The sequence below is a fragment of the Jatropha curcas genome, chromosome 10 (genome assembly GCF_041381405.1).
Source record: "Jatropha curcas cultivar XTBG-Jc1 chromosome 10, XTBG_Jcur_1.0, whole genome shotgun sequence".
Lineage (NCBI taxonomy): Eukaryota > Viridiplantae > Streptophyta > Magnoliopsida > Malpighiales > Euphorbiaceae > Jatropha > Jatropha curcas.
The window spans coordinates 1443781-1471142 of record NC_143160.1 but is presented as its reverse complement, the minus strand read 5'-3'; the positions used below and the strand labels follow the sequence as shown (position 1 = coordinate 1471142).

General features: G+C 33.3%; 2 protein-coding genes across 3 annotated transcripts; both read right to left on the bottom strand.

Annotated features, from left to right (window-relative positions):
• Nucleotides 1–1647: 1647 nt before the first annotated feature.
• SDG29 (SET domain group 29) lies at nt 1648–10364 on the bottom strand. Its single transcript, XM_089715585.1, has 23 exons — nt 8792–10364; nt 8617–8672; nt 8327–8540; nt 7402–7530; nt 7219–7287; nt 7006–7074; nt 6827–6918; nt 6632–6724; nt 6044–6179; nt 5856–5958; nt 5640–5739; nt 4999–5123; nt 4643–4788; nt 4378–4482; nt 4133–4197; nt 3763–3976; nt 3412–3498; nt 3250–3306; nt 3072–3161; nt 2676–2762; nt 2384–2458; nt 2093–2193; nt 1648–2010 (listed from the first exon to the last, which is right to left on the bottom strand). The coding sequence occupies exons 1-23, from the start codon at nt 9743–9745 to the stop codon at nt 1920–1922; spliced, it is 3258 nt and encodes a 1085-aa protein (XP_089571711.1). The 5' UTR covers nt 9746–10364; the 3' UTR covers nt 1648–1919.
• Nucleotides 10365–12129: 1765 nt separating this feature from the next.
• On the bottom strand, nt 12130–16023 carry LOC149492905 (CCT motif family protein). 2 transcript variants are annotated; one of them, XM_089715587.1, is made up of 5 exons: nt 15888–16023; nt 15706–15800; nt 13620–14126; nt 12766–12912; nt 12130–12567 (listed from the first exon to the last, which is right to left on the bottom strand). In XM_089715587.1, the coding sequence occupies exons 2-5, from the start codon at nt 15775–15777 to the stop codon at nt 12475–12477; spliced, it is 819 nt and encodes a 272-aa protein (XP_089571713.1). In that variant the 5' UTR covers nt 15778–15800; nt 15888–16023; the 3' UTR covers nt 12130–12474. The 2 variants fall into 2 exon arrangements, with proteins under 2 accessions (XP_089571713.1, XP_089571712.1); XM_089715586.1 differs by having other exon boundaries at nt 15706–16002.
• Nucleotides 16024–27362: the final 11339 nt, after the last annotated feature.

Here is a 27362-nt window from a genome sequence, read left to right as displayed (position 1 = left end):
AGAGGATCTTTGCCGCCGTACAAGAATGTCTGAACTCTCACTTCCTGTGTATTTTATTTATCTAAAAATAGAATTTTTAATTTTCAAGAACAAAATCAGAATTGAAATTTTGATTAGGACTTCTCGATATATCCTTCAGTATGGCCACCAATGAAATAAATTAATTTGACGAACATGTCGTTTGCAGTTCTTCAACTTGAAAGTATCAGCAATCCTCCCTTGGCTGCTTGACTTTTAGATAATTGATTATTCTATGAAACTGCATCGTTTGGTAAGTTTAACTGAGCTTGTGTTAACCCAAGCCCAAGTTCATATGTGAGCTCCACATGTATTATTATTTTTTTTAATATAAATCATAACCTAATTTGAATTTTGGGTATAAAAACTCTTGACATTTCAATTTTAGGGCATAGTTGTCAAAAAGTTAAATTAGAGTGTAATTACGTCCTTGCAAGACTCGAATTAGATATGGTTCTCCAAATTGATTTCGGAAAACAAGACTCAAATAAAGCTGTTTCTAATTAGTAAATCTTAACAAACACGAAAACCTACTCCTCTTAGAGCAAGGAATATACATATACCAATACATATACCTGCCTCTCTCTCAATAAAAGGACCCATCTATCTGTAACTTCGTTTCTAAATTACTGAAGAGAAATCATGGGTTGTTACTGTTCATCAAGTTCAGAGGGCAATGATTCTGGTTGGCGCTTTAATCATGAAAAATTCGGATCAACAGTCAATTTTTTCTATAACTTGACCGACTTTCCCGAGCGCCATGCTTTAGAACGTGCTATTTTGGAAGGAAAACAGAAGAAAGAGGAGCTACCCCAACAATTCGAAAACAAGATTGCTGAAATGGAAGGTACCGATGAGGCATTAATGATGTATAAACATTTGACTGCAGCCGACGCGAGCACGGCCCATTGTCGTTTGTCGATTCCAAACGACGAACCCCATGTGAGTTTTTGACAAAAGAAGAGAAGGAAATGATTAGAAAGGGTAAAACACATATACCAGTGAAGATTATTGAGCCTTCGTCTTCGTCCCATTGTCGTTTGTGGATTCCAAAACGACAAACCCTATGTGAATTTTTGACAAAAGAAGAGAAGGGAAGGATTAGAAAGGGTAAAACACGTATACCAGTGAAGACTATTGAGCCTTCGTCTTCTTTGGATGTGAGTGACATGAATTTCGCGCAAGTGAATATGAAAAAGAAAGATGGTTACGTTAGCTCAGAGTATGTGTTAACAGCTAATTGGAATTCTGTTAGAGATAGAAATAATCTAAAAGAAGGAGACGCTGTTCAGATATGGTCTTTTAGAGTTGAACAGAAGCTTCATTTTGCATTGGTTTAGGTTGAGTTTCAGTTTATTAGGTTGTAATTCTTCTTCTTCTTTTTTTTTTTGCGATTCTCTTTTTTCCCCTCTACATTGCCATTTTGTATTTGAATTGTCAGGATGGAATTATTTTCTACTTCAGAATTATAAATTCTTCTCTTTATTCTCTACTTATTAGCTGATATTAAATTTGATGTTTCTTCCCTTAAATAAATAAAATTTCACTCTGCTATTGTCACATGCAAATGCTTGTCGACTTCGTTTCCGGGGTGGAGAAAAACAGGAAAAGCTATAACGTATTCTAATGGAAAAATAAAATTCAGAATGGTTCGCATTTAATTAAGCTCTGAATACACATATTTACACAAATGCCTGAACCAAAAAAAAGCAGGAAAAACCTATAACATTTTATTAAGCTCAAAGAACAAAAGATTGTTATCAAAAGGACTAAAAAAAATTTTTCTTTTTTCCTTTTGGTAAAAAATTACAACTCCTGTGTGACTGTGAGATCCCATAGGCAGGGTGGGGATTGGGTTAGTGCTCCTTGCGGAGAAACAATAACTGTGCTGTAAGTGTAACCTAATTCATGAATTTCCGACAGTTTGGAGCTTTACATAAACAGGGAACTTTGAATTCATCGGGCTCATCAGGATCAAATAGGTAATCATACCTGCCAGAAATGAGTAGCAACAGTGAATTTAAGAGTGAAAAGCATGTTAAACACTGAAGTTTTCATAGGGAGAGAGAAGTACGTTAGCTCATCACCGGCAAGTACGTTAGTCTTAGCAATAAGGACAATACGACTTTCATCGTCACCCACACTCATGATCCTGGCATAGCAATTTGGCATACACTGTAGCAAAGTTGAATTTAAGGATATCATGCTGAGGAAACGAGTAAAACCAATACAAGATTTATAAAAAAGATGACAACTTTGTCCTTCAAACTATATGTGCATGGCTGACTGCAGGAGAGAAAAAAATCGAGCTCCAAATAGAAGGGGGAAAATATAACAAGTCACAAGTTAGATAAGAGACACTCACTGAATGGTTTATTAGGCGTGCGATGTTTCCTTTGTCAGTGGCGTCTACCACTACCTCTTCACTTATCTTGAAAAGCTGCAGAAGAAAACCAGATCACAGATTAGTCCTCAAATGGAAAAAAGCTATCGGATGATAGTAACTTCGGCTAAGAGACACAGCCTCAATATTGTTCAACAGAAGAACTGTCTATATCCAACTCACATTTCCCTAAGCATCTGAACAACTACTGCCATGTTGCACTTAACTAGAACCACTTGCACATTATAAAGGAGTAAATGATAGAAAAACTCACATAGCAGTCTTTCCCTTCTGACCGGTAGCGTGCCTCCCTAAGATCTGCTATGCTGCGCCTTACCTGTTCACCACGATATTCAAGGACCTGGAGACAACCGCATGTTTGTTAATAAAACAAACACACACACAGAGACAGACACATTTCCATGAAATAAGACATTGGAATGTCAGTGCATATGCAAACACATAAGTGCAGTTCACATTCATTTTGCATAAGTAATACATTTCTAACATATCAAAAATTTCAAGGATATCTCATTGGAAAGAGTCGCAAACACGTCCTTTTGATTAAGCACAAAATGTCAGCACATATCACCATTGCATAGGGCATTTTTCCATCAGAAAAGCTACTTTAAACAAGCCTGTTTTGATTTTTGACAGAAACAACATATACCATTTCTCCTTCTTGAATGTTTCTACGAGCAAAAAGGCCCCATCCATGTATCCCAGATCTACCAAAGCAAACACGATCATTTTCCGTTCTCTGGGCTCAAGTTCAAACCAGGTAAATAGTTAGAAGGATAAATAGAAGTTACAGTCAATAAGAAAAAAACAAAGGATGAAGATTTTGCCTGCAAGTGGTAAAGCCTTTCCCTGAATGAAGAAAAACTTTTAGGTTCCTCAACTACCTGTCAAAATAACAAGACCAAGAATGTTGCCCCAAGATTGGTTATGCTTTCCAAATAAAAAGCAAAAAAGGTAAGAATTCCACAAAGAAGTAAAAAGAAACTTACTCTGAATGCATTGAAACTTCGTATTACATCTAAAGGATGATGACAAGGTCGCATTAATCGGTGGGCAATTGCTTCTTCTTCTGTTCTCTATTAAATTGAAAAAAATAAAAAAGGAGGGGTGAGTTTAATTAACAGCCGAGAACTTTTTAGGTAGTAATGATTTGGAGAAGTAAAGAAAGTAACTGCAGAAAAACTCACACGTCCATCATTAGATAATGTAAATGGATTACATAATATGAACCATTAAAGAGATCAGTTACATAGTTGCTCAGCATTGATCAGCATAACAAAAACCCACACACAATTTATTAACACACTGTTAACCAGACTGTAAACTCTCGTGTAGGTTACCTTCTTATTGTTGTTTACTCTTTTAAAGACCCGACATCTTGCAGCAGAGAGGGGCTCAACCTCAGTAGTTTCTTCTGTTGGCAACTCTTCCAGTTTCACTCTATTGGATGAAATTAACCTTGTACCAGCCCTCTTCTTATTTTGAATAAGGCTTTTGGCAGAAAAAACCCCTAGAGGAGTCTGTATGATCAAAACTGTATCTGGATTTGGAGCTCTGCACCAGAAATAGAATTTGAAGACTGAATATCCAGAGAGATTTATTATCTTATGTTTCTTGAGAAATATAGTCACTAGAGACAATAAACCAAGTAAAGCTATAACTGAGAGGGAATGTCAATTAGCTTTATTATCACAGATGAGGATGCTGTACCTGTGATACGCACAATATGAAACCATTTTCGTAGTCTGTCTCCCATTTTTCTCCAAGCAATGCAACTGCATATCAGAAAGTACAACTAACAGAATAAGAAATTGGCAAGAAAGATCTACAATAGAAAGCAGTCCACATGACATAGTATATTCTCCAAGAATACAAATAGTGTGTTTTTTTATATGCCTAAGGCAAAATAGCAATAGCGAAAGGTTTTGCAAATAGACAACAATCGAGAAACTCACCTCCATGCGATACCCTGCCCTTGAAGCACACATTGCATGGTAATAAGTGGAACACTTGGAACATTGAGTGCAGGAACCATGAATTTGCTTACAAATAACACAAATCTGAAGTTCATGGCAAAAAAACATATTTAGATCCCATAATACTTTCTCATCAAATGCCAAAGAGTTATTAACCCACAAGAATGCATTTTAAGAAGAGAAGAGAGGGAAATTAAAGGCACATCAACTGATAGTGATGCGGTGAATTCTAAATCATTTGTACCTTTACAAAAGCATTTGAAGGGATACTTAAGATTCCAACAGCAGGTTCCATCTTTTCATCACTTGCAAAGGAGACTTCAGGTTGAAACCAAGCACAGGTAACATGAACCCATAATGTCTCAACATCAGTCGGCTTTAGAGCACCACCTAACAAAAATTCACAAAATCATCTATGATGACAACAAACAGCAAATGTGAAAACCAGCTGTGGACAGTTTTATAAATATCCATGCTTGGTAGTAAAGTACATTTGACAAAAAAATAGGCAAATATGCACATATATTCTCTTCAAACTAAGAACTTCAATATCTATATACCCCAAATTATTAGTGAATGTAAACAAAAAAGTTAGCCAACCTTTTACTGGACAAAGGCAACACTCCCGCTTAACATCAGGTGTTTCACATGCCTTGCAAACCCAGGAAGTGAAGTCCTGCACATTCCTTGCTCCATAGCATTCTTGATGAACAGCTATCTGACACCTGGGAAGCAGATAAGAGATCAGCCATATTGTACAACAAATAAATCTCCATCCCAAAAAGAATTAAAAAAACAAAATCCTGCATCAGGAGAGAAAGAGAGCAAGAAGAATGAGCAACAGGTCTCTCTATTTACTTTTTACCGTGAGTTCATTTAGTAGACTACACTACACAAGTATTACAAAGAGCAGGCAATTACAAGGGCATTTCTTTGAGGCTTACACCATTTGAATACATGGCAGAAAGTAAATATATATGCAGTATGTATGACTATAGCTTTCTGACTTGTTAAACAGTATATTTGAGCATTCCAATTAATCTGTCTTTGAGTCTTTTAGAGTTGGGTCAATTAGTTGCTTTAAATGTCAATAGATTTTTCCTAAGCATCAAAATATGTCTGATCTCGGGACCTTTTACAACAAGCAATGGAATAGATGCACATAATACCTGTTTCATAGTGATAAATCTTAGACTAATTAGTTGATAAAAGATAATCCCTATGGACAGTACTTGCATTACCTGTTGCAGATGATAATTTTGTTGTAGTCCCAATCTTCAACCCATCTACATACAGCACAACGTTCTGTTGTCCACTTTGCATAAACAGGTTCGTATTTCTCTGCCATGAAAGTAATGACAATCAGTTGATTAAACAGTGCGAGAAATTAAGATAGTGCAGCAGAGGACAACATGATGATTAGATAGTAGTATTCCGTTCCTGAAAAAGAAATATACCCTGTAAAAATGCAAGCAACTTCTGCTTTCTCTCCTTAATGGAAGGGCGCTTTGGAGGTTTGGTAGAAACAGAACGTGCATGATTCTCTGCTAACTGCATCATCTGCACAGTGAAAAAGAGAACATATTGGAAAAATGAACTTCACATGTGAATAGTGCACCTATGAAAAAGGCGATGATGGACAAACCCATTGTTCTAGTGGCAGCATAGAACCTTTCACCCTAATACTGGTCCTCCAATTTTTAATTTTGGAACCTGTATGCCGTTCCCATTCACTAAGCGCTTGCTTTTCTAGGCCACAAGACCCACATTTGCACACAACCCTTTGAACCAAAGAGAAAAGATAAACATCAATGAACTGAAACAGAAACTTTCAGTTGTCAAGGGCAAAGAAGATTTCCCAGATCAATAAAGTTAATGGCTGAAACTATTTGCACAAATAAAACTCTTGCTAATCTCTAAAGGTTGGTCATCTGCATAAATTATTGAAAAATAAAACAGGTTTCTCTTACTTAGTTCATATACATGAGAAAGAAAATCATGAAACAATTAATTTGTATCAAGGTCCCATTTATTATAATTAACAGAATACAACAATAATTTCTTCCTAGCAGTCAGATAAATTGTTTGCATGTGGTAAGCTAATTAATAAGCTACAAACTGTTATTTTAACCTGGAAGCAGAGTGCCATAGGTAATTGACTATTTAATTTAAGAAATGAGTAAATGTAAAGTAAACAAAAGTGTGTGCACTGTAAAGTTATATTTTTACTTACAGGTGAAGGCTTGGGAAATATATGCCTTCTACCCCTGAGCAGACAACGGTAACTTTGTTTGGCAGTGTTAGTTGTCCATTACTTTTGTTCAATCTGTAAACATTTGAACCATATGATATAAATCCATTAAATAAGAACGGCGATTTACCAATTCCATGCTTCTGAAAAATATATAAAATAAAAGAACCAGCTTACTTGGATTTTGGCTGCCCTTTCTCTGAATCAGACAGTTCAAAGTTAAATTTTGCTTTGCAACTAGGGCAGTAATAATCAGTGCCCTCCAGATCCTTCAAGCATAACAAAATGGTGGGAGTTGGAAACTTCTATTTATGCAGAGGAATGATAATACAAAATTATTATTATGATGGACATACCTTAAAACGGTTGTTTGAAATTTTGTCACACTCAGCATGTACCCAAACTTTACAGCCATCGCAGCGCACCTAATTGCAAGCAGATCCCAGAAAGTAAATCAAAAGGAGGGATGTTGGGTACAAAAGAAAAAAAAAAGAGGAAGAAGGAGAAGGGGTTGTTTGGGGGGGGGGGGGGGGGGTGGCATTTATAGAATAACTAGTAGTTTGCCTCACCCAGCTCCCACTGTCTGAATGATTCCAAATCTTCTTGCATATACCACAATAATGTTTTGACTTTGTTAACTGCAGTGACAAATTTTGCACATATGAGAACTACAAAATGAAAACACAGACTTTTAACCATAGTGGACAAAACTTAATGCATGTAAAACCCAAGGCAAAGCAAGTGGCACCAACCCTAGTACATGTTTTGCATAAGAATTGGCCTCCAGGAGTTGAAGACTTCATCTTCTTTGACAATTTAAAAGGCAGGCTCATGCCACAACCTTCGCAGGGTCGCATGGTTTTACTGTTCCCAAGTATATCCTGAACCAGATAAACCAAGATTGATTAATTCAGAAGGAAGGAGCTAGAATTGGAACCTTATTGTTCATTTTGTCATAAATTCCCCTGGTAGATTCTGACAAAATGCAGTACCAGTTTAAGTTGAGTGAGCCTTGTCACTCAGCTCCCAACTAATGAAACACCAAAATTAAAGAATTTAGGGGCATGCTCAAAAAGGAAAAATAAAGGGGGAAAAGATGAGAGAGATTGCAGGCATGCAGCTTTTATAGGTTCCGTGCTTAATGTAAAACAGAAGCTAGAAACTCAGTTGTCCTTATAAATGGGTTAATTTTTAGAAAAATAAGAAAGTAGTGTTCAAAAGTGGGTTTCTTTGCCTATGGCCAGGAGTGCTTCCTGGTTGCGCTCCCAAAATCGCTACCACCCCACAATAACAGAAAAATAAAAGATACAAAGATCATGTTATTGGCAGAATTGACACTGGGAACCTTTACAATCCCTCTTTTACATTCTAATCTTCAAGCAACAATAAGCAAAATGTTAAGTTGGAAAGTTGTAGAAGTAGTACTTCAATATTTCAAGACATTAATGACACAACAAGATGCGGACTAGATATTGCTGTCTGTCAGTTTTACTTAAAATCACCACATATTGCCCATGCAATTCTGAGTTCTCTAATACTAACTTAATAATGTCTATTCACATCATCAGCTTGAAGGGACAGAAGGATTAGTTTTCATGTAGTCGTCTACCATCTAGGGGGTGGGATGAGGGTATTTAAGGAAAAAATGATTGAGAAAGTAAACTGAGAAAAACTTGCCTGGTTTGGAGACTGGCAATCCTGATCTTGATTCGAACCCGTTGCTTCTTGAAGCCATCTATAAATAGATTCATCATACATTGGATTCCCAGCTGCCATGTTTATATCCTGTAACAATTTCTCTGTAAATCCCTGTTCTGCCAGAAATGCCTCCTCAATTGACATCTGGAAATCGCTAGGATTACAGTCCATCAATTCAGACTGCTCCTGGAACCTACATAAGAAAAAAGAACCTTGCTTCAAAAAAAAAACTGATCCCATGTAAACAAACTCAATTATAAGAAACACACCTGTCTGCAAAATCCATAAACGGAAAGATCATCCCCCTTCTAATCCAAGAATAATCCTGTCAGAACCAGTCAATGAAGCATAATTAATGTCACATCCTTCAAAAGTAAAGCTTTCAACACAAGCTTCACAAAATGAATGAAGCTCGCTATACAGGAAATAATTCATTATTCATACCCTTTGATTCTCATTCCCAGTGTGACCAAAAAACATAACACAAGCCGCATCAGGTATGCAGGACCTCAAAACCAGCTCTGGTGCTTGGGTCATTGGATCAATCACAATGGCTGGCCAAAATGGGTCCTTCTTCCCCGACTTTGCCCATACTATATCACCCGAATAGAAATCCTCCGGTCCATACAATCCTTCTTTCCTCTCTGGCCTCTCCAAGCTGCTTAAGTCCATAACTGCACACTTAGCATCTTCCTCCAATTGCTCATGTAATGAAGTGAGCGTACTGCGTGAACTCAAATACTTCTTAAACCCCATTTCTCCGCCATCTTCTTCCTCACACAATGTGGCATATTTATGAGACCTACATCCAATTCTCTGCCCAATTTTCTGTTTCTTCATATTGCTAGTACATGTTTTTGGTGTTCGAAAACTGAATTTGTCTCTCTCTCTATCCTTCCTACTAGCACTCGTATTGTTATCACATAAAATATCGTCATCATAATCACAATCGCGCAAGCTAGTCTTACTCTCTTTCCTCCAGTTCTCAATAACTGAATCATTAAACCTTGAAGGGAGTACCTGAACCCGCCCTCTGGACGTCCGCACGAGTGGGGGACGCGAGACTTCCACTGTACGATTATTTGCTCTAATTGAATCTCGACCCTTAGATTTAGGCTGCGACTCCACCTCTCCGGGAGGGGAGCAGGACACCTCGGTGTACCAAGAAGCAGCAAATCCCTTGTCCGAGTCCACCTTGGAGGCGGGGAGGATCCCACGAAGTCCAACGGGAATTATGCCGGCAGCCACCTGGCCGAGAAGATTGAGAGGGTAATAATCATTAATTTTCCGCTTCTTCCGAGCCGAAGCCGAGCTATCGTCGTCTTCTCCCGCCGAGTCGCCAAGCTTGTACCGTTTAAGACTCGGCATTTGGGATTTCAGGTTGCGCTTGATAATCATTCTCGTTAAATAATATATATAACAGAAACTAACAGAAAAAAAATCACCTCATGAATCAATTTTAGCAACTAGAATCCAAATTCAACCTTTGAACCCCCTCTTAATTACAAATGGAAACTCCAATTCCAAAAACACCCGTAAAACCCTAATTGCAAGAGGCAATTCCGAAGCATAGACAAATCGAAACGATATAACAGAGAGGTTTTAATTGCCCTCAAAAAACAGAAACAAATAATTAGAAACCAGTTAAACGGAAACAAAAGAGAGAGAATTCCGACTAAAAGAACATAACCATAGAGAATTTAATAGAAGAGATCGAAATTGCAGAGAGAAGACAAGGAACAGAGATCTAATTCGAAGAAGAGCGCTTTCTCTCTCTTATTTTTAATTTTCTCTCTCTAACTGCTTCACAGAGTATAGAGAAAGAAAGGATATACTAATATTATAATAACAAATTGTAATGTGACTACTACTTCTACTGACTAAATAATTAAATTAAATTAAAAATTAAAAATAATGACTTGAAATTAGAAATCCTCCTTCTCAAAATTTTTATTTTAGAAAGAGAGGATCAGGATTCAGGAGAGGAAGTGATCGGCGTTATCCATCTATCTATCTCGTATTAGTGCGTGAGTTTATTACGTGGTGTGTGTACTGTAATGTGCAGAGGCTAACATTGCGCTTGACGTGTTTTTTAAGGTACATAAAATTTCGACGACTCCTAATTCTTTAAGGTTTCGAGTTTCTGCACTCTGGCGGATTCGTTTAATATCGGATAGCATTTTGTTTAATTAGTTGTCGAGAAAATGAAGATTACAGTTTTTTTTTTTTTTTAATCCTATGAGCAGAGAGAAACAAAAATGTTGAATTTGGTTCCAAGAATGGCGGAGCTTTCTATTTAAATTGTTACTACAATGCCAAATTCTCACATGAACTTAGTACGTAAACTATTTTGAGTTATGCTCGAAGTCTGAAAATTCAAAATTGGTGAGGTTTGGGAAGAGGCGGAGATGGGTGGCACCACCTTTGAGTAAATGAGAGAATATGAGGGCAGGTGGTGGCGGGAGGTGGTTGTTTGGATTTGATTTTCCTTTTTTCTTTTTTTTTTAAAGGTATATCGATGTCTGTCGACGTGAGGATTTTATTTTCCCACCAATTTCTTGGAGGGTATTTTTGGTAGTTTATTTATCAGACTGGAGCGAAATTTAATTTGGAGAAAAAAATTATTGGCTTTCTCTTCTGTAATTCCGCATGTTTATTCAATTTATATTCGGTTTTGGCATGTTTAATTGGTCTAGTATATAAAAATCGAGGTTAGGGCAATTGATGATGATAGGCTGACGACTGTGGTTAGGGCACGCATTTCTTCTCCATCTTCTTGGCTTGGTGGTGGACCTTTTTGGGGGTAACATAATATTTGTGTTTCAGAGATCAAGGGATGTGATGATGGGTTGGTTCCAAATATATAATCACGAATGATATTTTTTATTCCATTAAAGGAAACGAAATAAATTAAACATACAAATCTGCAACTTCCGGTGGTAAGAACTGAGAGAATACCTGTAGACGGCGGCGGGGCCACCAGAGATGGAACCATTGAAAGTCTGAAACTATGAAGTTGTGATGGCCTAGGCCTTTATTGGGTTGGGCTCAAGTTTCAAGTTTCAACCTTTAACACTAGGCAGGCATCAATTTTGCCAAGAGAATGCAAAGGGTATTTTGGGAAGGTGGATGTAATCAAAATCTTGGCTTGTTTTTTGATGGCTGGCTGGGCTCTGTAAATTTTCTGACAAGAACCACTGTCCAATTCTTCTGGATATGGATGGGTTGTTGTACGGAGATGTATCCATCAAATAAGTTGGCGCAGTGTTTTAAGAATCTGATATTCCGGCTTGTGAACAAGGTTTTGCTGTAAAATTAAGACATGGTGATTGGTCAGGCATTTTCAAGTCGTGGCAAGAATTGGATTACTTTGGAAGCCTGTCTACGTTACTTCACAATCATAACATTAATCACTGGAAAAGTTCATTAATACGGTTAAAGCACCTAATTGATTTTGAACATAATCATGACAGAAAAGACACCGGTCCTGGGATTACAGAATCTAAGACTCTCTTGCTGGATTTCTTGTCTTAAGAACACGTAACCCTCACCCGTACCTAGTGGAAACCAGGACAACAACTTTTGTTCTTAAACTTCCTATCTGTCTATTTCAGGTTATTGCAGTTTTGGTTAACCATGATCCAGGATTAAAAAAAACCCAGAACAGCAAACTTTCCCCAAGAGCTTGATTATTCTTGATTAGGAGATTAATTATACTTAATTAAGAGAAACGGTGTTAGCTATCATGCCAAATGTTGTAGAAGAGGAAAAAGAAGAAAAGATAGGAGAAATGCCATTTCATAGCATACATAATATAAACAAGTACAATTCTATTCTTTTTTTCCTTTTATTCCTTCTTTCTGCTTCTGTCTTTTTATTCAACACAGCCTTATGTACAAACTCTACTTGATCATATTGGTCTACTAAGGAGCTTATTTATAGCCAATAAGAGATCGACTACTTTGCAGGATTCGGGAAGGTAGGGTCTGGTTTATTCCACAATACTTGTTTAGCTTCCACCATTACTATTTTCCAGGCTCATGGGATTTCCGATTTGTTTGATTACTGCTGCTGCATCACACTGAACTATTTCATTCTATTCCTTCTCTTCCATGATTAGTTAAAAGCTATTGTCTCTTGGAAATATCAGAGTCTTCAGTCTTTGCAAACCTTCCTCGGATCCTTGGTTGACTGTCTGCGAGAGCTTTCCTGCAAGCATACTGGAACAAACATTTTATGAGTTAACTCTGGTCTGTGAAAGAGAAGAATAAAGGAATTCAGGCATATCATCTTGTAGAGCTGTGAGAGCAAGAGTAGGTTCTACTGTAAAGTATTATGTATTTCAGGCAAGGGCATATCGAACTTGTAATTTTGGTGGGGGGAAATAAACATATTAAAGCTTTTCTTTTTTGGGTTACCTTAATTTTCCTGCCGAAATTCCTCTTTGTCTTCTTATTCCGGTACCTTGAAAGCTTTTCCTTACGGTCTTCAGTAGTGCAGCTGCTGATAGTTAATGGTCGATCCAGCGTGGAATGGATGAGGCTTATATTGCCATTACCAAGAGTCTGTCAATAAAACCCATTATCAATGACCATCCTCATCCTGTGGAAATGACCAGAAGATTCTAAACAATTCTCAGTCTATAGACTTCATCACAGAGCCAATTCAAGCTCCATGTTGAATTGCATAGAAATGTTCCACTAGAATCTGGTGGTTTATGCCACACGAATGGTAAAGGAAAGGGAAAAAAAAATGGAAATAAAGAGAACAGATAATCATTTCATAAGAACTGGATGTTTTTGTTCATCATAGTCTACAATTTAACCAGTAAGGAAGGAGGAAGGTGTCGGTTATCTTATCACACAAAAGGGCTGTCTGGGGCTATTGTCCTGTTCCAGAAACACTAACATGAGACACAAAGGTTGGTCTATGCTGGATAACAGATGCATGTCTTTCTTATGAGTGTTTTTATTGTTCAAGGCAGCAGCCTGAACATATAAAAACTTGGTGAAGTTGGATCTAAAATTCTTCAGAGAAATTTTTAAATACACACATAAAACCCTGCCAATCTATCGTGACAGCCGAAGAATGAAGCGAGCAGCCATGATTTTATTCTTTGACAGGTAAAAGGTCTATATCCCCAGGTCCCATCTCAGGAAACTTTAATCTAAGGGGAACCATACAAATGCACTAGAAAACATATTATCATATGTAGAGAGTAATCACAACAGAAGAGCAGTGGAACAAGCAAAAGAATGTAATTCACTCTGACCTTTATATCTCCCTCACTGTATGCTCTTCTCATTCCATAAACAGTTCCTAGATCCACTCCAGAAAAATCCAGAAAATTTGGCTTAACTGCAGCTCCATGTACCCATTCCATTGAGCTCAAGCATCCTGAGCTGACACTTTTTGGTAATGGTACATCAGGAAGGACTTTGTTTTCTTGAATCTGGTTTTCGTCAGCCCTCATGACAGGAATCTTGATGTCCAGAATCTCTGCGAGCGGTGTTTCTATGGCTGCTTTTTCCATGAGGTCCTTCCTGCACTCATAGAAAACCTCACTTAAAAACTGCTCGGTTTGAATTGATTCAATATCTGCCACCTTCAGTCCTTGCGAGGAGATGACTTCATCCCCACAGGAGATCATTGAAATGGCTGCTGTCATGGGATCAAGCCCCACAATTGACTCTTCAATGATTGGTTCTGGAGCTTTAAATAGATCCCCTTCTCCTCCGAGATCATATTCTGATATGGTAGAGGTTGGAAATATGTTGCGCTACATTAACAAGAAAAAAAAAATTACATTACATGAGAAAGTTGGTATGTCAAATATTGACTTGAACTCATAAGCGTCATCACAGCATAAGATTCTTAAATAAGCTGCAAGTAAGAAAGTGGTAGTTAACTTTGATTGCAAGTGCTGATTGGCGAACATATTTAGATAATAGAAAGAAATCATACGCAACTTTACAGATGTGTTAAATATAATCCTGATCCATGAGAACCTAAAACTTAAGCCAACAATGGAATAATAATTAAAAAAAAAAAAAAAAGGTAAACTTTAATGCCCCAGAATAGCATCTTATTTGGTCTTTCACTAGAGTTCAACAAGTGCAGTTACAAGAATAGCTATCAAGCATATGTTAAAATTGCATCCACACAGGCTCTTGAACAAAAATCCAAAATTACATATACTTCAATTTCACAATTCAACTTCTAAGATACTCCATTCATTAATACAAACAAATTGAACACTGAACTGAATACATGTTCCAAAAAAATGGATTGAAGGTACAAAATGAAACGACTCAAGTATTTGGAATCAAGTTCCTTTAAGATGGCCAAGCTCAGGTCCAGTAAGGGATAAAAAGGATAATATTATTTGCACAAAAATCAACCACTTTTAACAAAAGCAACCCTTTGAAGGGTAAGTTTCTTTTCTATTTCATTTCCCAAGTTTAGTTTCCCCACTAAAGAGAGAGATAAAGAAAAGGCGAAAAACATAAAATAGAAGTGGAGAATACTTTCCCTGTTTAGCTTTCCCCACTTTTTCCTTCTTTATGCCTAAAAAAATAATAATAAGCAAGGACTTTTTCTTCTTTTATCAACTTGTAAGTGAATGGAAAAGCCTAAATTAAAAAGACTAACACTGATTCACATCACACAATTGGAGGAAATGGAAGAAAGATAAAAAGAACACGGAACTTGGGACAGTACAGTATAATCATTTTCGTTTTTCACTCCCTATTTTTCTTTCTCTGTCCTTTATTTTTTGCCAATTCCTCTTTTTTTCCAGATCTAATAATGTAAAGAGGACATCTATTATTTTTATTTTAAGACCTATTTGGTTACTCAGGAAATGTTAAATTAAAAAGAAGAGAACTAAGGCAAAACGAATCAACCAAAACATAAAGCTTCCAAATTTAGACCTTCCCATCAGTTTCCAGCCAGCCAAACAGAGAAGCAAAGATGAGGAAAATAAAACAAAAAATCAAACTTCAGCCAAAATTAAGAACCTGCAGATCAGAAATTGAACTTCAAATAAAAATTTAATGAAGAGTGAATCAATAATAATCATATTTTCACTGCAACAAACAGATGCATCCTCTTCATCTATCCCATTTTCTGACAGAAAAAACAGAGTAAAATTACACTAGAAAAAGAAAGGCAAAATTGAAGTGCACATAAGTATAAATTAAAACTCCAACTCCTCATTAGCTAAAACCCATCTCGAAAACCCATCAAACAAATGCAGATCACTGAAATTAACAGTGTATAGGTAGAAAATACAAAGAGAAAGGCATATAAATGCATGCAAACAAACATAAGGAGAAAGAGAGAAGAGAAAAGAGCACCATTGAAGCATTGGTCCTCTGATACTTGCAGAACTCTTCAAGTTGTTGAAAATCTTGAGAGAAATTCTGCATATAGGGAAGCAATAGCCCAGTATCTGCATACATTTCTCCAGTAAAAAATTGCAGTCCCTCTATTTCCAAGAATCAAAGAGGTTTTCTTCTATAAGCAAAGAGAAAATCACCTGGTCAAAAACAAAAGAGACGCACACTAAGGCAGAGCAGCCAAAATGCACACAAAAGAGAGAGAGAGAGAGAGAGGAAATTGGTTTGGTCTTGGGCTTTGAATTGATTTTGATTTAGAAGTTAAGGAGAGAGAATTTATATATACAATAATTAGGTGATGTTAATTACTTTATTTTTTTAAAAGAAAAATAATGGGATGACGTAATATATTAGGTTTCAAATAAGGACAAAGTGTAAAAGGACACAATGATACTTACACTGTCCCCATGTCTACTTACTATCAAAGCACTTTTTTTTTTTTTTTTTTATTAATAATATACATAGCGTTGAATTTTAATATATTTTTTAATCTTGAAATTGTATTTTAATATCATTATATTGCAATGTGAAAAGCTGAATGCACCCACCCAAAACGGTGTCTTATGCTTTGTTTGGAAGAGGGGGAAGTAAAATAAGGGGTGAAAGTTTAATAGTGGTGAAAAATTTTAATATTCATTTTCTTTCCAAAATTCTTTTTTATTTTTTACCTCAAATCAAACAAAGAATTTTGATAATCCCAAAAAATTTACTCTTTATCTTACATTCATCCAAACTTTAAATCCATCCAAATAAAGACTTAGTGGGGATGGGATCATCACTCAGCAGTCTATCTCATGCCAGATATGGGCCCACGCGCTTCTCTTCGAGCGTGCTACATGAATTTTGCAATTAACTCTATATATAGAAAATGGAGTCTGCATTTAAATTTATAAATTTTAAATATTTTGATATTTTTTTAGCAATATTTTTAGAATTTTTAAATTTTGATATATAAAAGTATTGATTTGATATATAAGTAGAGTAATCTTTTGAAATAAAGATTTTTACATCTCACAACTATTTAATAAATCTCCAATTGATGTAACTTTGCAAGTTGAGTTGTTAAATGAAATGATTTTACAAGTTGAAGTGTTTACAAATATAATTTTTATAAATTTAAGTATTTAATGGGTCAGAGTAAAAGTTGAAAGTGATATAAAGGTAAATTAGTAAAGTCGGGGATGAATTTATTTACTCAGCCGATAAATCTATAGTGCATGAATTCGAAAATAAAATTCATATATTATACAGCGTTCCTTTCATCTCAAATTATAGGTCATTTAAAGATTTATATAAGGACTAATGAAGAATTAATTTCAAAAATTATAATAAAATTATAGATAATTTGCTCAAATTAATGAAAATTTATAAAAATAGTTATTTAGCAAATTCATAATTAATCTTATAACAGAAGAGGAGTCCAGTATTAAAATGATGAATATTTTATTAGACAATATTTAACTTTGTTTGCAATCAATGATTTAAAGTAAATAAAAGCCTTGATTGATATTTCAAGTAACAACTTATTTGAATGAATGCGACTGCTAGTTATTTGTAACTACTAAGCTAGTTCAAACTTTGGATTGGGCTGGGCCATTACAAATTTTAAACCTCGATCCAATTTTGCTTCTGATGAATTGTTTGGATTTTTCTTTTTCAAATTTTGAATATTTATTTACGATGCAATATATATATATATATATATTCATGGGCAAATTACCGTGAAATTTGATTGGAATTGCTATTCCTCCTAAATAAATTATCGCAAAATCTCCAAAGATGGTTCTGTTAAACTACTTAGTCCTTTCATCTAAAAATTTTCTGAAGTGAGGGACGAAATAGCAATTTTATAATAAATGTAAAAGATTGAATAGTAAAAAACATATTAAATATGAAAGAACAAATAGTCAAATATTATAAGGCATTTAATTACAAAATAAAGACGTTTAAATAGAATGACTAGATAGTTTAACAAGCCTATGGTGTAAAATTGATTCAACATTCCAATTGAAATTGAAATTTCAAACCAATTTTTAATTTAAAATGAACTTTCAAAATAACAAATTCAAAATGAAATGCATTTTTAAAAATTTTAAATATAAAAAATATTTGAAAGATGAAATTAATAGGTCAATCATTAATTCCTTAAAAAAAAAAAAATTGCTTGTACGTAACGATCTCTCAAAACAAATGGCTAATTCTTATATGCAATATAACTCGGAACTTAATCACAGAATTGTTGATCTAAATAATTTATTTAAGCAGAAAAATATTATTAATCATCTGAAACTGAGTTGAAAGATTTTGTTTTGTTATTCATTTTTCAATGAATCGAATGTTGAATACGTAGATATGGTATTTGACAAAAGAATTTCGTCAAAGGGCTTTTGATTGTTAGCACTTAATTGCAAGTAGCAACGTCACCCCATAAATCAAATGCAACGTGTATCTTTAGATTAGCTTACAGTTAAACTAATACTAATTCATTATTAGTCGGTGTACAAGACAGTTCGAATAGTAATAATTAGTAATATAACTTTTGATAATTTAACTTGCCGGAATCATTTAAGTAAAAAAATCTAGTCAAAACATCAAATCAATAAAACTGAAAATATACGAAAAATTATTCAAAATTATTAATCAAAACTAATAATAAAATCCGATCCATTTATAAATAAATATTAACAATCGGTTCCAAACTGGTTTAAAATTTGATTGTTTCGCTGTCAATCTTAATCCCATTATTGATTGAGGGGAGAAAAAGAAGGCAATCACACAAAAATGTTGAAACATGTTACACGTAGTAGCATAATCCTCTTATAGGGTACAGGGTTTAACCTTATGGAATCTCTAAAGTCAATTTAGATCCCGCAGCCCTTACCAAAATAAGCAAAAGCCGCAAAAAAATAAAAGTCAACTTAGAATATTACCCAAAATAAGAAAGATAGTGCTTGCCGGATGTAATCTTAATTTATCTTCTTAAAGACGAAAAGAAATTAGAAACAAGGTTCTGTACTTGTGCTGGTAGTTGGTACAATAAATTTATCGTTAATAAGTAATGAGAAAAGGAAAATTGTAATATTTTGATTAGAATAAAACTCAATTTGCCTCTTCAACTTCATATTTACGATAAAAAGCTATAAAATCAACCTTTTATTTTTCATGAAATTATAATTTAGGATCAATTTATTTTAAAAAGCCTAAATTCACGAGAGAATTTAAATAAATTATGCAGAAATTTAAACAGATTTGAAGATTTTTGAGTAATTTACGCGTAAATTAAGAATTCATGAGATAAATTAAGTTAATAGATGAATTTTATAACTTTTGGCAATTAAGCTGGCAGCGGATTAACTTTTAGATTAGTAATATCAAAATGGATAACCTAATTTGCATCTTTAGATTAATCTGAAAAAGAGATTTAATATGGATTGGCTTGCATACTAACTTGAAAATACCCTTGATTGAATTTAATTAGCCAACATCTAAACTTTAATGTAAAGATTAATGATCAGTGGACAGTAACAGAATGCAAAATGGTGGTAGGGATAGATCAATTAACATTGGATCAAAATCATTTTCTTTAGTCACAACAGAGATTATTTTTATAAGACAAAAACAACTTATCATCGCATGAAAGGGATGGTATCTAGTGTCCCCGTCCTTCAATGTTAGGAAGATCTATGTGTTCTTTTTTTTTTTTTTTAAAGGAAGTTTTAATTTGGTAGTAAGCCCTAGCTTAATTAATGTCCACTAGAATGCGGATAAAAAGATAGGAAAAAGATTAGATTAGATAACCCTAATTATGAGCTAAATTTGAACATTATTTTTCTTTAATTTGCTAAATCTAGCAGTAATTAAAGTTAAACAAATTACTACTATTTGCAACTGCATGTAGGGGTGGCCACGGTTCCGGAACCGGCGGTTCCGGTACGTTTTCAAAACCGACCATTCCGATCGGTTTTCCGGTAAATCGCATAATTTTAAATTTTAAATTTTAAAGACCGGTTTTCAAAATTTAATAAATTTGTGAAAATTATTTCTAAAAAAAATACACCTAAAAAATTAAAAAATGCTTCAATTAAATTTATTTTTTTTAAAGACTTGAACAACAACAAAGAAACGCAAACCCAACCAACCCATTAGGGAAAAAGGAATTAACAAGAAAATAAAAAGATGATCCAAACCATTAGCACTTGATACAATTGATAAAAATAAAAAAATAAAGAAGAAGAAGAAGCAAAAGGCGTGGAGGTAAAAAAGAAAAAGACTTTACCTCTTAGTTCGGTGGTGGGTTTGAAGGGGAAGCCTATGACTGTTTGATTTTCTTGATAGTGTAAAGAAAATCACAACAAAATTAAAAAAAAAAAAAAAAAACTGACAGTTTGGCTAAAACCGCCGGTTCGAACAGACCGGTTCCGACCGGTTTTGTGGAACCGCCGGTTTGCGGTTCCATAAATCTGGAACCGGAATCGAACCGAAAATCTCCGGTTTGCGGTTCCACAAATATCCAGTTCCGATTCCTACCGGTTCCGGTTACGGTTCGAGACCGGTTTGAACCGATGGTTCCGGTTCCCAAAACCGTAATATGGCCACCCTTAGCTGCATGGAAATATCTATATTTGGCCAAGACTGAAATTTTTAATTTTGATTTTATTTTCAAACTAATTGAATATTATTATTTTTTCTTTTAAATTCATTTATTTTCTTGTACCTACGATGTATATTTATTTGACTTACCAGAAAGGGTTCCTTTCGTAATTTAATTTAATTATGTAATATATGCAGAGGTATATGTATTTCGATGCAGCTGAAGGAAAATGACTTCCTATCAACCTTCTGGACCTGATTTAATGGGGAAATGGACTCGTCCTGCCATCACCATATTGGCGGTACAGCCCAACGAATTTTTTTTTCTTTTTTTGAAAATTTTTTAAAATATAAAATTTGATTTATAGTCCATCTATTTTTCAACCAATTAAAATAATTTTTTTAAAATTATTCCTATTTCGTTATTTTTTTTCGATGAATAATTAGAAATACGGTTATTAATAATATTAAAATGAGAGTATCAAAGTGTCCCCACAATAATAGCTGTAAATTAAGAAGTGAGGAAGAAATAGATTCCGTCTTCCAATTTGTTCAAATTATTCAAATTCTATTTCAATGTGGTGAAGTCTATTCTGATTTTAGTTTTGCTAACTTTTGTCATTTTCTCAAACTCAAAGCATAAAGTAAAGAATGATGTTGTAGAAGAAATGAAAATGGAAATGGAAAACATGCATGAAGATCAAAGTATACTTTGTCCAATTAATTAAGCGTCTAACAAGAAATTCTATTTAGCTAAATTTCGTGTCTAAGTGATATATATACAGGAATTAATGTGAAGAGTGGAAGGTCTTGAGTTCGAGTCCTTTCGATTGCAGTTATTTTCACTATTTCAGTGAGTCAAGAGGAGGACTACTTCCTGTTGTGTAACCCATCCGTGAAAGTCTCCAATCAATTAAAAAAACGTGGGGAGATATTTTCGCAAATGTCTAATATATATAATAATTATTATTATTGAGGTCAAATATCTTTCCAATTTAGAAGAAAATCCATGGTAGAAATATTGGGTTTTGGCTGTAAAGTCAAAAAAAGTGTAAAAGAATTTCAACCCCCAAAAAGAAAATAATTATAAATAAATAAATAAGTAAATGCCTCTCTGTTTTTGTAATAATATTCAAGTAGTGAGTACACTTAAGATGGCTACAAAGAAGTGGGAAAAACCTTAAAATTCCCAAAGTTGGGAAAAAAAAAATTTTTTTGAATTTTTTTAATAAAAAGAAAAAGCAAAAAACTTACTTTTAAGCAAGCAAAGTTCATACGTAGATGTCCATGTCATGAAAAACTAGTTCCATCCAGTTACGCAATTACACGTGGTGCTTCTGTATTCTGCCACTTGGGAACCATAATTTGTTTTCTGGAGAGGTAGACGTAATTAGGTTTTAGTGGGCTTTTATCAGGACATTACCAAATTGGTGGGTGGGTATGGTTTCTATTTTGGCATTAGTTGGTGATTAGTGGAGGTTTTTATTTTCTATATTAACACTTCACTTAAGAGAAGAATCATCATCTAAGTGGCCTTAACTTTTCTTTTGTAACAACTTGATTCTACGAGAAATTACAATGAATTTGCCAAAAAAAAATATATATATTTTTAAAAAAATTGACTTAGTACTTAATATTCTCAAATCAATTTATGCAAAACTTATGTGTAGTCTAGAATATTATTCTTACATCATTGTAAGGAATGAAAAACCCTAATTAACGTCAATAAACTGTGACGCAATTAATTTTTTCACTTTTAATAAAGATATAAAGAGTAAAAGTATTGAATTCAGATTTTCGATAACTATAAGAGTTTTTATGAAAATAGGAGCTGGTGGTGTATATTGCCCAAGTCAAAGTGTCCGACTTTGTAGTAGAAATGAAGTGGTTGTAACAGAGATGAGCTTGAGAAACAAACATCACCTACGACCCCTAGAAGCCCCGATTCCGCAAACAACATATAGAGGAATGAAAGGAAAAGCTTTTTGAGGTAATCGTATTCTTTTCGTTAGATATAAACTTCAGGCATGAAGAAGTGAAATTAAGGGTATTCTAATTGATTAAGGAGTTGCTAAGTTGGAAACAGGATTAGGGCTAGAGGTAGACATATAAGAAAGAGATAGGGGTGAAAGAAAAACAGCTGTAGAGAATTGTTTGATAGTGGTTTTGTCTTTATGGAGGAATTTCAATTGAAAAATGCTTCTGATGATATTTGGCATGGCCCATCTTTGAAGGCACTTTTTGGATTCTTTTGAGTGTTTAAATTGAAATTGAAATGAAATGAAATGATTAAAGAGGAGGATTTGAGAGTGGTTTGGCTTTTAATTTACTAGTTGACATTGACAAAAGTAAATTCCACTATTGTCCATGTTCAACCCACTCTATTTATATATTTAAGTCTATGTTCAAGAAAGATTCACAACTTGTAATTTATAATACTTTTTCTTTTCTAATTTAATTTGTAAGGGATAGTTCTATTAAGAAATAGAAAAAAATTAGTTGATTTTGATGTTTAGTTTTATGCATGCAAGTCACAATCAAAGAATCTCAATTGTTTAATATTGGATTATCACTTGAAAAATTAACCTATTTTGATTTGTTGTTAAGGTCCAATGCCTTTTCTCTTGTCTTTCTTTCATGATGAATTGAATGATTTTAACATATACTATTATAAGTATGTAGTTTTAATCTACCTTGGCTGAGATGGTGGGAAGCTTAAGCAGTTCTCATCGCAATAAAGAAAGCAAGTTAAGACTCTAGTAAAGGAATTTGTCCAAATTAGCAAATTCCTATTCTTGAAAAATTTCCACAAAATAATTAATTCCAATTGGCTGTGTGATGGCTCAGTGGAGGAACAGAGTTTTATGATTTGACCCATTGCATATGGACAAAACACTTATGTTTTATCATTTGTTTGCTTCCTATCTTGGTCTGCACTCCAATTAACACATTTTTTTTTTTTTTTTGTCTTCTTTGCACCAGGACAAAGCAAATTTCATTAAACAAAAAATTTCAAAATGAAATTTCTCAGCTTCCAATTCCATTCCTTTTTTGTAATATTTTAAATCCAAAACGAAGCACCTAACAACATTTATTTCCGGATCAAAACTTGACTTTTTAGTTATTTTTGATAAATTATAATTGAACATAATACGAATAATTTGCTAAAAATAGTGTAATTACAATCTCGCAAGTAGTAAGTCGCGGAGGTTTTGAGGCATGCGAAATCAAATAATTTTAGGGTTTGATTGGAATCCGCTAATTTTCCGTGATCGAATTGGAATGTCCAAATTAGGATGTTGCGATGAAGACGACTGTGACACTTTATGCACATAATACAAACGCCAGAATTGAAAAAACAGTAATGCATTAATTATTTAAACCAGCAAGTGCCATTAAAGGACTCTGTTTTGGCTTGGCATTAGCAATAATTTGCATTGCTTCTTCATTTTCCCATACTTTGTCCTCTCTGTGCCGGACCATTTGTGATATAAAGTTATGGAAAAAAAATCATTATTGAGCAACTTGGATTTTCTTGATTTGCGCTGCTTTTATTAGTTCATTTTTTTTTTCTTTGAAAAAAAAAAAATCATTTCATTTGTATTTCAATTACAAATTAAATTTTATGCTTTCATTAATTACTAGAGAGTACGTATCTTGCTTATTCACCATGTTTAGTGAACCTTAATGGTCTTATCAATCTCAAGATACGTATTTTTGGTTATAACACAGTGTATCTTCTCTATGAATGACTATCTAATCTTTAGAGTTTTTTTTTTCTTGATTTTAATAATTTTAGCATCCATTTCATTTAGGCACGTGAATGAGAATTCTTTCATCCAATTATTAAACAGAGTATGAGAGTATCTGATTGGTAGTACCAAAAGAAAAGACTAAAGCAAGTGATGTCCCTCAATTATATCGAGAAGGAGTCTTTCAAATGAAATAATATCAACGCTTGATGGAGAAAATAAATAAATAAATAAATAAATCTTTATTAATCAAATCAAATGAACATTTTTGCGATAATGTACAAAAATAATTAAAAATATAAATTTAAAACAACATAATGTATACCAAACCCTTTGGTAAGCGGTGGTCGGGAAAGTAAGAGCAACCACATAGCCAGGAATGGCACCCGCGGCGACGAGGAGAGATGCTGCCCAGTTCTTGAATATCATTATTTCTAATAGTATTAAAATACAGAATAATATGAAACTATATTATTTTTCGTCCATTCTAATTTCCTTCTGTTGATGGAACCATTGAGTTTAGCTCAATAGAAAACCAAATTGGCCTGAATCTCTTCTAATTTCAGTTTAATCAACATGGAAATTTCAAATTCATTCCGGTCTGAGCTTTTTCCGACCAAATCTCCAACCAATTCCAGCTATAAGTTAAAACTAAACCTGTAGCCAGTCACCTTCATTATATAGAATCAACGTCAATAATTAAGATGAAGCTCTTACACATGTCCAATAGCCTTCATGAAAGTAAGTATCATGAAAAGTTTGAAATTACAGACATGATTATGAACAAGAAAGCAAAATAATTCTTAATAAGAGCAAACACACATTACAATACTCTATAAACAGTCGATTGATATCTACATTGTGGAAGATGCATAAGAAAAAATAAATAATCTGATTGTTGGGTATAGATATGAACCCACTTACAGAGGCATAAAATAATCGTGAAACAGTAATAAGTTGCATGATCAAGTGGTGACCATTTGCAATTCTTCATTGATCAATTGAATTAAAGAGAGTGACTTGAAAATGAAATGTGATATTAAATATTTGATTAGATGATTGTTAGATCAATAATACAGGATTTTTCATAGCCAAAAGGCATGGAAAAAAGATGAAAAAGACCAACAATAACAAGTTTTTTTATTGGCTATTAGTTAATCAACTCGGATATAATTTTTTTCCAATTTCTGAAATATGTTGATTACAAAATGAGTTGATAGCTGTGAGTGTTGTTACGTTTGGTCTAGCATTGCTGTTAATTGTGTGGCTCGCATTTAAGTAAAACTGTATTATGAATTTAATTGTTTCATTAATTTAATTAATGAAATTGTTTTTGATCGATTTTAATATAAGCAACACCTCCTTACCAACCGCATTTTTTTTCATGTATATTGTTTTGTTTTTTTAATCTTATCTTAATGAATTTTAATTGCCTATAAGAAATAACTAAATAAAAATGAATAAAGTATAAGAACAAGAAATAAAAAAATAAAGTTGACGATGATAAGATATAAAATCTTTTAAATTGCAATAAAATTTTATATATATATATATATATATATATATATATATAAATATATTTGTGAATAAAAAGGTAGTGGTTTGGTTCATTTTTTTACCTATACGAGAAATGAAAGGCTTCGAGTTTAAGTTTTTTCGAGCAATAAAATTGTTTTCCTCAAAATATTAGAACCTCGAATGAATTAAAATATATATATATATATATATATATATATATATATATATATTTTTTTTTTTTCCTTATTTCACCCGACTAAGATCTTTTAAATTATTATCAAATATGATATATTTTTTTTAATTAGTCATGACTAATGATATTTTAGATTATCTCAAATTTTACTAATGATATTTTAAAAAATTCCATTATTTTTCATTTATAATTATATATATCATATATAATATGTAAAATTTATTGAAAAAAATAGAATTTCTGATTAACATATTTAATAGTATATTATTTTCAACATCAATTCAAAGAATAATGTCTAATAGACTATATATTATATATAATGATGTCTAATGGACTCTCTAAATAATTTAAGTCCAATTATATCCTTATGAAATTGAAAATAAATAATTTCAGAGAAGGAATAATTAAAATAGAGACGCATGGGGTTTAAGAATATTAATTAAGATTTTTTTATAAAAAAAAAAAAAAAAAAGATTCATTCATATAAAGATTGACCGCAATTGCCCTATAGCGGAAAACTACAAGACATGGCCATAAGAGTTCAATGCCTTTTTTTCCTAAGAGGAAAGTTTGCATATTCTGGAATGAAATAAAAGCCATTTAGGCAGAAGAAGAAGAAGAAGAAGAAGGACAGGGTCGGGTCAGGGTTAGGACCTAGTCCATAAAAGGACTAGAGAGTCCATTTGCCTTTTCATTAGTAGGCATGGTCAGTTCATTAAACCGTTGGTTTCGGTTTTGGTCGATTTCGGTGTGGTTCAGATGAATCGACGGTCTTAATTATGGTTTCCGACAATATATGTTTTTTTTTTTTTTCAAAAAAAAAAAAAAAAACGATTCTAACGTTATATCTTTTTTTCAAAAATATTAATATGAGTTTAAAAAATATTGGTAAATTTTCTTTTAAATAAATTTTAGAATGCTCATACTCATATAAGAATAAAATTAATTAATTTTACAAAATAATCAAATAAATTATCATTTTATTCTGTTTAAATGTTATTAATTAAATAAATTATAAAAAAATTTTGAAAAATGCTTCAAAAAGAATTTAATTTAAACTTAGTAAACAATTTAAAAGGGTAAAAAGAAAAAAAAGTTAAAAACGATCTAAGTTTAAACTAAATATTTCTCTTTTTTTTTTTTACCATTTTACCTTTTAGATTTTTAACTTTTAAAATAAAGTGTATTTAAAAAAAATCATAAATAAAGCATATCCTGTAGCAAAATATTATTGATAATTTTAGAGATGTATAAAATAGGCTATGTGATTATCATTTTAAAAATAAAAATAGAAAATTTTCGGTTCGAACCGAACCGGAACTGTTGATTCGGATTCAGATTTTAACATTCTCATGAATCTTAACCGGTCCTTGAACCACCAATTTCAGCTCAAAATTTTAAACCAATGGTTTCGATCTGGTTCTGTTTCATCTATAATACGGTTCAGATTCGGTTCAAAATGAACCCGTGGCCATGTCTATGAGAGTGATTTTTATGGCTTTTTATAAGCACGTGTCGACCACTGGTTTGTCTCATATGTATAGAGTGTATGAAAATGTTGT